Source organism: Amblyomma americanum, chromosome 1 (genome assembly GCF_052857255.1).
Source record: "Amblyomma americanum isolate KBUSLIRL-KWMA chromosome 1, ASM5285725v1, whole genome shotgun sequence".
Classification (NCBI taxonomy): Eukaryota; Metazoa; Arthropoda; class Arachnida; order Ixodida; family Ixodidae; genus Amblyomma; species Amblyomma americanum.
In genome coordinates, this window is record NC_135497.1 from 66,958,248 (window position 1) to 66,970,729 (window position 12,482).

A 12,482-nucleotide genomic window follows, 5' to 3' on the forward strand; every position below is an offset into this window, starting at 1 on the left:
TAAAATTACAGTTCTGAATGTCCTTTTTCCAAAAGCATATAAATAGTCCCCATTAGTGGTGATACACGTCCATCACCGGTACACCAGTGTCTGCATGCAGTCATAGGAGAATGGGGGTGACTGTTGACGGCACTAATGCTACACCTAATTTTTGACCTCTTCGTTGGACACAAACTGCACACACACACAATCCTTTATTTTGAGGTACAGTCAAAAGTTTTATGACACCGCTCCAGGTCTGGACAATAAAGCAGGTGAAGCAAAACAGCAACCATCACTTTAAGAACAACACGCTGATTAACCACCCGTATTCTTCCATGAAGGCATGCAAAGGCTAGCGTACTGATGGCACAAATGGATCACCTCAGCTGGGGTAAGCAGACATTCGCAACTTTCATTTGAATGTGATATCTTTCAATTTCATCATTTTAAAATACTTTGATTTCCTCTCCATTCTTTCATAATTCCCTTTTTGTTTTTCTTTCATGCCGATGGCATACTGAAAGGGGGGAGTGGGAATGCATGGGCAGATGCTGGGGCCTTTGTATGATATCGGAGACATTAGAGATGCTTGGCTGTAGATTCTCTAACTGCAATACTTGTTCTTTCCATAAAACAGGCTCCTTTCACATGTTAAATAATTTGTTGCCAACTATATGAAACCAGCTTAATTTGCACAACATGGCTCTGTTACGTGCAGCCTAAAGAAATGGTGCTTGACACAACTCAATAATCCTGGCAACAGTCTACTGCTTCAGCTAAAAGCAATGCGAAAAGCAGTCTTTCGAATGCTGGTTGAAATGTGTCCACTAAGCAAGAACACAGGGGGTGTGCACTGCCTTACTGCCATTGGCATACGTGGCTCGGGAACTGAGCACATGCACTTGATTAATTTCTTTTCTTTGTTCTGCTTATGGACCTTGACCAAACTCGATCCACTTTGAAAAGATGAAGGTTTGCCTCCTTGAAGATGCTATCCCCAGGATCTATGAATGTAGAAAATGACTAATTCTGCGTATATGGTCACTAAACCATTAATGCTTATGATTTATGGGGGTTTAAAGTCCCAAATCAACCCAGGCTATGAGGGATGCCGTAGTGAAGGGCTTCGGAAATATCGACCACCTGGAGTTCTTTTTTACGTGCACTGACATCGCACAGTACACGGGCCTCTAGAATTTCGCCTCCATCGAAATTAGACCAGCACGGCCGGGATCGAACCCACGTCTTTCGGGTCAGCAGCCGAGCGCCATAACCACTGAGCCATCACGGCTGCTAAACCCATCAATGCTATCTCATCATAAACTTAGAGTGGAGTTTAAGTGTTCCATACACTTTTTTTGAATTTTTGCCTGCATCAAAATACGGTTCCAGCAGCTAGGATTCTGTATAAATGTACATACCATAGATTTGCTTCACAGTGTAATAATTGAATGGTAATTGCACCAAGGTGTCAACTATTCCACTGAGAAACCATAGATTTGCTTCAAAGTGTAACAATTGAATGGTAATTGCACCAAGGTGTTAACTATTCCATTGAGAAACAAGAGGCACATCATTATCAGCCTGACTACACCCACTGCAGGGCAAAGACCTCTCCCATGTCTCTCTAATTAACCCTGTCTTTAGCCAGTTGCATCTACCCTTTGCCTGCAAACTTCTTAATCTCATCCGCCCACCTAACCTTCTGCCGCCCCCTTCTACGCTTACTTTCTCTTCGAATCCACTACGTTACCTTAAGACCAGCGATTATCTTGCCTTTGCATTGCATGCCCTGCCCAAGCCCATTTCTTCCTCTTGATTTCGACTAGGATGTCATTAACCCGCGTTCGTTCCCTCACCCACTTTGCCCGCTTCCGGTCTTTTAACGTTACACCTGTCATTTTTCTTTCCATGGCTCGCGGCGTTGTCCTTAACTTAAGCGGAATCCTTTTCGTTAGCCTCCACTTTTCTGCCCTGTAGGTGAGTACTGGTAAGATACAGCTGTTGTAAATTTTACTCTTGAGGGATATTGGTAAATTTGAATTCATGAGGGTAGAAACTTGGGCGAGTCGGTAACGGTGATCCATGGAAAGTGAGAGTAGCGCAAAACGGGACAAAGGGACAGAGAAAGACAGACACAACACAGGCGCTAACTTCCGACTGAAAGAAACCAGGGCGGCCAAGACGAACGTAATCCGTGAGGGGAAACAGGCGCATGCGCCCAGAAAGATAATGAAAAACAGGTGAATAAGGAAATACGGATGTGCACGATTCAGCGTTTCTTTAAGAAGGCCAGCTCTCTTTTGGACAGGGAGATAGACGGCTTGCTTACACATTTATCGTCCAAGGCAGCGATACGAGCTGCTTCAATAATCTCTCGCGTTAACTGATCCCGGTGTCTGGCAACGATCGAGCACTTGTCCAGAAATGGCACACAACCACACTCCTTGCAGTGTAAAGCCAGATTACTGCCAGTAAAAGTTCTCAAGTTATTTTTGTGTTCGCGAAGTCTCTCATTCAAGCACCGACCTGACTGACCAACATACCGCTTACCGCAAGAGAGAGGGATGTCATAAACAATGCCTTCAGTACATTTCACGAATTTCTTTCTGTGGTTAATGGTGCACTGCAGCTTTTGGGGACGTTTATCAGCGGGCAAAGTTTTTTTGGAAAGCGCACTTAGTTTTTCAGGGGCAGAAAAAACGACACGAACATTAGCTTTTGTCCCAATTTTCTTGAGATTGTGGGACAGGCAATGAATGTAAGGAATAACGGCAATTTTGTCTTTTTTTTCTTTCTGAGGGCACGGACGGCAGTTGACCTTCCTGGCGCTTCTTCTTTAGTATGCCTTCGGCGACAGAAACACAAATATCAGCTGGGTAGCCTGCTTGATGGAACCTTGCGAGTTGAGCGTGAAAGCTCTCGCTGATGAGGTGGGGGCATGACTTTTCCAGAGCATTCTTCAAGCATAAATTAATAATGCCCCTTTTAACGAGTTTAGAATGGGCAGATGTATAGGGGAGTAGAGGTTTGTTTGCCCGAGGTGCATAGCTCCAACACAGGTGGTTGTCCAGGAATTTAAAACGGATATCAAGAAAGCGAATCTCGTTGTCGGTTGGCATTTCGTTAGTCAATAGCAGCGGTGAAAAACACTCTTGTACCTTAGCTAAAATACCGGATGCAACTTGCTCTAAGCACGATGGCGTACACTCAACAAGGAAAAAGAAATCGTCAACAAAACGAAAGATCTTGACGACATGAGGGCTGGTAAGCCTCTCTTGGAGGCTCCTGTCAAGATGAGCCAGATACAGGTCACTAAGTACAGGGGCTAGACAAGACCCAATGCATATTCCCTGTTTCTGAATGTGAGCAGCGCCTTGCCAGTTTATGAAAGTGGAGCGGAGATAAAAGTGTAGCAATTCTAAAAAGCCACTGACGGATAAACCGGATTCATTCTGAAATGACACAGCGCCGAAATGATGGATCGAATCTTCGACAATTGTAAGCAGGTTATGATGGGGCAAGGAGTAATAAAGATCTTTCACATCAATTGAGAAACCAAGAAGGCTCTTGTCAGAAGGCTCTTGCCACTGTGTGCAAAGCACGTGCTGCAGCTTTTTGCCTCCGCTCCGGGATTCTACCCGATGACGTCAGACTTCTCTTCAATGGTCTCAACCCCTCCACTGGGCACTCCCGCAGAATATGCAAGATTGTAAAATCTGAATGTCATCGTTATGTACGTCTTCTGAGGGAGCACTTAGCCGTGCAACTCCAACAGGCACTGGAACCTAACGCCGCTAAACGTCAGCTGCGAGCGTATCTGCTTCTAGCGGACCAAACAACTGAAGCCCTGTGGCAACTTCAACTCCGATCCCTTCGATCCCTCTGCCCACCTAAGGGGTCGAGAAAATGCAACAGCGTATACGTCTCCGAAGGAGTCACCCTTCCTGAGGACGTCAACCGGTTGTTGTCCCTTGGACCCAAGTTTGCAAGGGAGACTTCGAAGACTCCGCATGAGCTACTTTCCATGGTGCGACGTGTGTCTCGCCTAGCCGACAAAGAGGACTCTGGCCGGTGCACCTCCGATGGCGTAGACGTCCTACAGTACTGTAAGCCTCGTCCTTCAAAAGTTCGTGTGGATCGTGTCGTGTCCTACCTAGCCGAACAGTCGCTTTGCGTCATCCCCTCTGACAAAGAGGGCGGGTTTGCTGTCTTTCCCCACGGTGTATTCAATGAAAAAGCCAATCATGCCATAACAGAAGTGTTTAAATGTGGAAGAAGTGTTTCACTTCCCAAACTTAAGGTTCAAGCAAAAAAACTTTGTCTCAAGCTTAATCTCGAAAGACTAGCCAGCAGCATTGAAAGCAGTAAGCGCCTCTTCCTAGAAGTGTTTTTCAGCGCAAAAACGCATAAGGCTGGCGTCCCCTTAAGGGTAATCGTTTCCGAACAGGACACTTGGCAAAAGTCAATCGCTGTGTTTCTAAAAGAAAAACTAAACATGTTGACGATAGATGACCCATTTCTAGTACGTAGTTCAGAGGAAGTGTTAAGTGCTGTGAAATCGCTTTCTGACAAGAGCCTTCTTGGTTTCTCAATTGATGTGAAAGATCTTTATTACTCCTTGCCCCATCATAACCTGCTTACAATTGTCGAAGATTCGATCCATCATTTCGGCGCTGTGTCATTTCAGAATGAATCCGGTTTATCCGTCAGTGGCTTTTTAGAATTGCTACACTTTTATCTCCGCTCCACTTTCATAAACTGGCAAGGCGCTGCTCACATTCAGAAACAGGGAATATGCATTGGGTCTTGTCTAGCCCCTGTACTTAGTGACCTGTATCTGGCTCATCTTGACAGGAGCCTCCAAGAGAGGCTTACCAGCCCTCATGTCGTCAAGATCTTTCGTTTTGTTGACGATTTCTTTTTCCTTGTTGAGTGTACGCCATCGTGCTTAGAGCAAGTTGCATCCGGTATTTTAGCTAAGGTACAAGAGTGTTTTTCACCGCTGCTATTGACTAACGAAATGCCAACCGACAACGAGATTCGCTTTCTTGATATCCGTTTTAAATTCCTGGACAACCACCTGTGTTGGAGCTATGCACCTCGGGCAAACAAACCTCTACTCCCCTATACATCTGCCCATTCTAAACTCGTTAAAAGGGGCATTATTAATTTATGCTTGAAGAATGCTCTGGAAAAGTCATGCCCCCACCTCATCAGCGAGAGCTTTCACGCTCAACTCGCAAGGTTCCATCAAGCAGGCTACCCAGCTGATATTTGTGTTTCTGTCGCCGAAGGCATACTAAAGAAGAAGCGCCAGGAAGGTCAACTGCCGTCCGTGCCTTCAGAAAGAAAAAAAGACAAAATTGCCGTTATTCCTTACATTCATTGCCTGTCCCACAATCTCAAGAAAATTGGGACAAAAGCTAATGTTCGTGTCGTTTTTTCTGCCCCTGAAAAACTAAGTGCGCTTTCCAAAAAAACTTTGCCCGCTGATAAACGTCCCCAAAAGCTGCAGTGCACCATTAACCACAGAAAGAAATTCGTGAAATGTACTGAAGGCATTGTTTATGACATCCCTCTCTCTTGCGGTAAGCGGTATGTTGGTCAGTCAGGTCGGTGCTTGAATGAGAGACTTCGCGAACACAAAAATAACTTGAGAACTTTTACTGGCAGTAATCTGGCTTTACACTGCAAGGAGTGTGGTTGTGTGCCATTTCTGGACAAGTGCTCGATCGTTGCCAGACACCGGGATCAGTTAACGCGAGAGATTATTGAAGCAGCTCGTATCGCTGCCTTGGACGATAAATGTGTAAGCAAGCCGTCTATCTCCCTGTCCAAAAGAGAGCTGGCCTTCTTAAAGAAACGCTGAATCGTGCACATCCGTATTTCCTTATTCACCTGTTTTTCATTATCTTTCTGGGCGCATGCGCCTGTTTCCCCTCACGGATTACGTTCGTCTTGGCCGCCCTGGTTTCTTTCAGTCGGAAGTTAGCGCCTGTGTTGTGTCTGTCTTTCTCTGTCCCTTTGTCCCGTTTTGCGCTACTCTCACTTTCCTTGAATTCATGATCTGGGAGAACCTGCCATATGCGCTCCACCCCATTCTTATCCTTCTAGTTATTTCCCTCTCATGATCCGGATCAGCTGCCACTACCTGCCCTAAGTAGACTTTACCACTTCCAGCCCCTCGCTGCCAAATGTGAACTGCTATTCCCTTGCTAAACTGTTGACCATTACTTCGGTTGTCTGCATGTTAATTTTTAGACCCATCGATCTGCTCTGCCTGTCTAACTCATTGATCATGATTTGCAGTTCACCTCCTGAGTGACTCAGCAAGGCAATGTCATCAGAAAATCGCAGATTATTTAGGTATTCTCCATTTATTCTTATTCCCAACTGTTCCCAATTCAGGCCTCGAAATACCTCCTGTAAACAGGCGGTGAATAGCATTGGCGAGATGATCGTGTCTCCTTGCCTGACACCCTTCCTTATTGGAATTTTATTGCAGACTTTATGGAGGACTATGGCAGCTGTGCAGTTGCTATATATATATATATCTTCCAGTATTTTGACATAAGGCTCTTCTACACGCTGATTACGCAATGCCTGTATGACTGCTGAGGTTTCCACTGAGTCGAATGCTTTCTCGTAATCAATGAAGGCTATATATACAGGTTGGTTATATTCTGCGCATTTCTCTATCACCTGAATGATAGTGTGAATATGATCTATTGTGGAATATCCTTTACGAAAGCCTGCCTGATCATTTGGTTGACTGAAGTCTAATACCCCTGTCACACGGGCATTTCAAAGGCCCTCGAACCGATAGCCTATCGACTCAGAGGCGATCAAGCGCTGCTACAAGGGCAGTTTCAATGGCCATCGAGTCAATAGTCTATCGAGTCAACGGAGCAGCGCGGAACTCCATCCAGATTTCGAGGGCCTTCGAGCGCTGCCCAAGGTTGCTAGCGTTGCTTCGAGCGGCGCCAAGCACACTTCCGTACACAACACATTCACGGTACAAAAGCATGAACAAACATTATTCGCCTAAAATTTAATGCAATCAGTCTGTATAATACTTTTAAAATTCTATCAGACTGGTTTTAAGCGCATTAATTTTGCGCTGCGGTCTTTGCAACTTGCTTGCGTACTTAGCGTTGACAACATGGTGGCGCCCTGCCTGCCCGCTTCGCAACGATAACAGCTTCGTCGCTAATCCCTCAAAGCAATATCGTGTTCTAAGCTGTTGTATTCGCCTTCGATTTGCCCATTCTTACCCTCGCATAAAGTTTCAAGAGACAAATAGCTCGTTTTTCAGATATCAAGGTGATTTCCCAGGTCTTAAGCCTGACGAAGCAGCGCTCCGACGCAGTTGGACTGGCTTGGTTTTGGCTAGTCTTGTATTAGAGTGGCTACAGCAGTGTCTGCATCTGTCCATCGCATACGACATGCGCATATGCGTGTATTTCAGCATTTAGTATACATTTATCAAATATTTTTGTTATTTTTGCAAAATTCAAAGTAGCGATTGTGGCGCCGCACAAGCTTGGCGTCAGACACGAGAATCATTTCAATGGTCATTGAGATTTGCCATGTAGCAGCGAAACAACTCCGAGTTCGATGGCGATTGAGAATTTCGAAGACCCTCGACTCGATGGCCATTGAAACTCGCCGTGTGACAGGGGTATAAGGTTGCCCTGACTCTATTAGCGATTACCTTAGTAAATACCTTGTAGGCAACGGATAGTAAGCTGATCGGTCTGTAATTTTTCAAGTCCTTGGCATCTCCTTTCTTATGAATTAAGATAATGTTTGCATTCTTCCAAGCTTCTGGTACGGTCGAGGTCATAAAGCATTGCGTATACAGTGTCGCTAGTTTTTCTAGCACAAACTCCCCTCCATCCTTCAACAGATCTGCTGTTACCTGATCCTCCCAAGCTGCTTTTCCCCTTTCCATTGCTCCCTAAGGCTTTCTTTACTTCCTCCTTCGTTACTGGCGGGATGACGCATTGCTGTGTGCTACTGTCTCTCTCATTATTGTTCTGATTACATTGGCTACTGTACAGATTTGTGTAGAACTCTTCGGCTACTTTAACTATACTATATATAGGCACACATACTTTCATACAAAAGAGAGATCGACTGCCAGAATGCCGAGGATGTCGCCAACAAAGTGCTCATTGTGGGGCTGAGTCACGCATCCAACTATCAGATGGCTGAAAACTCAGCATATGCCTCAGCCGGTACTAACCTCTTGCTTATTGCCGGCCACATAGATCTGTGCCAGGTGCATGTAGATTTTGAGAGGGTCGTTGAACTGCAGTGCTTCCTTGAAGACGCTATCAAGCGAGTCCTGGGTGCCATACAGGTGCTCCAGGTTGAGTAGGGCTGTCCACACATTCAGCTTTTCCTGCTCTTCCCTGCATTACAAAGGTAAAACAGCAAATTTTCCTGTACTCAGCACAAATCTGATCTCCACAACAGCTAAATGGCAGCACATTCACTTGAGCATAAAACCTGCCAATCCATTCAGGAACCTAGAACTCTGCTGCGCTACAAGGTTAACAAGCACCGCAATGCTATCACTCTGGACTCAAAACACCAAGTGTTCCGTTCCTATAGGATGAGGACAAATATTGAACGGTGCGCCCTCCAGAACTGCTTGCTCATTTGTGCGTAAAACTTCACCCGAAGGTCATGGCATGAATGCAACATGCAACTCAGTCAGTCATATCTCGACACAGCCCCTCACCTCTTGTCAGGTGCCCATCCGGATTAACCAGTATAAGCTCAGCTGCGTCCTAATTAGCGAGTGTCCGAAGCCATAGGCATTGGCATGGACCACAACAGCAGCCCGAATTATCCGTATTTCCAAATAAACAGTGGTAGAATTGATGAAATTTTACTGTATAATGCACTGCAGTACAAAGTTACATTGCAAGGGGGTCGCAGCAGATGATTATTATCTTCGTATGGACTGCATAGGTACCATCCGTGCCACAGCAGCAAAATTCATGCCACGAGTTACATGTGGAAAGCAGCAGGGGGCTCTTCCTCCTCATCAGATGACACAACAAGCTGTGCATATTTCAAATTTAATTCAAACAAAGCTGCCACTTTCACAAACAGGAACACAAACTTTTCTTCCCGTTCCTGAAGTGGGAACTTCAAAACCCTATAACTTCTATGAAAGGCAGTACGACTATTTTACCCTTATTGCATTCCTTGATATCCTTGATGGCAAGTGAGTACAACAAATCACATTTTAGCAAGTTCCCTTCAGCAAAAGTTCTTGAAAGCTCTTCACAAAAAAAAAATTACGAAACATATGGCATAAGTACACAAGGAATTTTTTAAATGAAATTAAATGACATATTTAGAATTTGCACGCAAAAATACATGTTCCCTGAAGATATCACAATTGTGACTACATTAGTGAAATTTTCTTTCAGATCCACCGCTGCCCCAACTACCACCAAGCAACAGCTTTGTGGAAACTTCTGGCACAGATGAAACACTAGGTCAGGCAGAACATGTACTATATATCAGCCAGAAAAGAACATGGACCATGGGAGTGGCTCAAATGTTTTACACCTTCAAACCTGGCATAGCAGTAATAATTTACTCTGACAGCAGATACTGAGCATTGTAGACTGTGCCTGCTGTGCTCATCATTTTTTGGCTGCAGGGCTTTCATGGTCCATTTAATTTTCGTGATGGTAGTACCTATATCTGCTGCTGATAGCTAACATTTGCATAATGACTAGGCATGTGACTTAACAACCCCATACACAAAGCACCACCTCTGCAAAAAGGCCAGGTTAACATGCTTTTTCAGTTCTCATAAGTAAATGAATATAAATAAATTGTAAATCGGAGGGTTTAACGTCCCGAAGCAAAACATGGGCTATAAAAGACATTACAGCCACGGGCTCCAGATTAATTTAGACCATCTGGGGTTCTTTGACATATTCCGACATCACACTGCATACTGGTGCCGTTTGCATTTTGCCTTTCATCGAAATACGGTCGCTGCGGGTCCTCAGGCTCAGTAGCTCAAGCACCCTAACTACTAAGTCACTGCAGCAGGTCTGTAAATCAATGGAAAATGAAAGCACAGAGTAGCGTCATCTGAAATAGTTTAATTTATAGGGGTTTAACGTCCCAAAGCGACTCAGGCTATGAGAGACACCGTAGTGGAGGGCTCCAGAAATATCGATGACCCAAGGTTCTTAAACGTGCACTGACATCGCACAGTACACGGGCCTCTGGAATTTCTCGAAATTCGACCACCGCGACCGGGATCGAACCCGCGTCTTTCGGGTCAGCAGCCAAGCGCCACGAGCCACCGCGGCGGCTCCGGGAGTACAGTCGAGCCCGCTTATAACGAGCATGAGCGTCACGCGGCGTCCGTTCGTTATATCCCGAAGTTCGTAGTAAGTGGATCACAGCTTTATAAAGACAGTTGCTTGTCAAAGCACAAAATTTTTCTTCGCGAAAAAGTCCGTGATGGACATCTGTTTTTGCAGCGCAGATCCGATGAGGGAGGTTTCCAGTTTTTTTAAAGCAGAAGCGTGCTCTTCACCGAGGCCCTTGGCATACACAAGTTGTCTGAGGCTTTCTATGCAGCTTATTGCTACAGGTGCGCTTATGGGTGCTGGTTCTGAAGTTTCATCCTCATCCGATTCCTCCGCGTCACTCTCATCCCGAACTTCAGAAACGATGCCCTCGTCCGTGCACGGTTCCGCAGTCTTAGCATCATCATCGACAGAAATAAAATCATTCCAACCAATGCCATGACCTCCCATGTCGGAGTCGACGACGCACTGCCACAAATCGCCGCCGGGCTGGTCATCTTCCGAGGCATCAGGCTGGGCAGCAGACACCGTGTCGACGAAGCCGGCCATGCGGAAGCAGTTCCGCACGCAAGTGGCCGTCACCTCCACCCAGGCCGCTTTCATCATCTCGACCGCAGAATACAATGGAAATGGGCACGGTGTTCCCGTCCGCCATCCCGAATTACAGCCAAGGCCCGAGATTCGAACGAAACCAACGAAACGTCCGCACCGTAACAAGAGTGACAAAGGTGCGCGACGGGGCAGACGTGGCAGACAAGCGGCAATCAAGCTAAAGATACAGACGCACAGCGCCAGCGGAGAGACCAATGAGGGGCGTCCGTGAGCGTCAGTGCAGCCACCTGTTGGCTCCCACGGAAGGCTTACTTCACGGAGCGTGGCCTCAGAGATTGACAAAGGTGGCGGCGTGGTTAATCGTGGAGGCCAAGCACGAATTTGCAAGAGAGTGAGGAGGCGAGAGAATAGTTGCGAGGAAGGGCAGGAGGGCGCTCTTGGAAGTGGCGTCGGCGGGGAAAGGGTAGCTCGCTTGAGAGTGGCACGAAACGGGGCGGGCAGTTCGCCTGTGATAAGGCTCGGGAAAACATACCGTCGGAGGCAGGTTATCTCGCATTGCGGCGCCGGATTTAAGCCGTCTGTTTGCGTGAACCAATCAGCAGGGCTTAATAACGTTCGTTATATGTGCGATTTTGTGCAATTGAAACAATGTTTTTTTTGACGGTCGCGCAGGTCTCGTTCGTTATAAGCGAAAGTTCATCTTAAGTGGGGCCGTTATATGTGGGCTCGACTGTATAAGGACTGAACTTCATGCTGGAACAACATTGAATGTCTACAGTAGGTCGGATGGGTATTTAGTCTCAAATACAAAAAGTGGGCCACATTTTACGTAGACCCCCAAAGTTCGAGCCACACGATAAAACATTGTCCCAATACAGGCCATCTCTTATTTTTAGGTGTGCAGAATAAAATTATAAAGCACTTTATCTAGGTCATTAACCACATAGACATCAAACTTTTAGCCTTCTCAGAATGCAAGTTGAAGTTACCCACGTAGCAACGACTGGAGTACAAATTTCGGACGGCACGAACATCTGCTCTTTCCATGTTTAGTTACGACAACCAGCCAGCTGTCTTACATTACACTTACATTACTCATTGGTTTTGGACACTATGCCTGGAACAAAGGCTGACCTAGAGTTTAAAAAATACAATAAGTAGCTACCTGCAGTATACCTTACCTATTAGAGTTAGAAATTCAGCTGAAAGTAGCCTTCCAAATAAGTTCTTTCCAAAATACAAAGAAGCACTTTACCTGAATTCAATAGAGGCCAAGGCACGCCTTGCCACAGCACGTGCCTTCTCAATTTCGGCCTGCCGCAAATGAAAGGCCATGTAGCGAAGCCAGACTATTGAGCTGTTGGGTGACACCAGCACCAAACGATCAAAATCGTCCACTGTTTCAGGCTCACGGCTTGGGTCGACCAACATGCGTTCCTTCTGCAATGTAATAATAACGTACATATTAAAGGAGTCCTTCAAATTTTTACATGATTGATAAATGATCTTTGTGCGTTAATACTTATCACTGAAGAGTCAAAGCCTGCATGGTATGACTGCCTGGTGAGGGCAGCCCACAACGCATAATGC

At 45.8% G+C, this 12,482-nt stretch overlaps 1 protein-coding gene across 2 annotated transcripts in view; it reads right to left on the reverse strand.

Annotated features, from left to right (window-relative positions):
• Nucleotides 1-12,482, reverse strand: part of Rrp5 (Ribosomal RNA Processing 5) — an 88,706-nt gene that overhangs the window by 13,079 nt on the left and 63,145 nt on the right. For both annotated transcript variants that reach the window (XM_077645785.1, XM_077645786.1), the window contains exons 29-30: nucleotides 12,148-12,332; nucleotides 8,234-8,402 (exon numbers count right to left, since the gene is read on the reverse strand). In XM_077645785.1, the coding sequence (XP_077501911.1) occupies nucleotides 8,234-8,402; nucleotides 12,148-12,332 (354 nt within the window). The remainder of the gene's footprint in view (nucleotides 1-8,233; nucleotides 8,403-12,147; nucleotides 12,333-12,482) is intronic.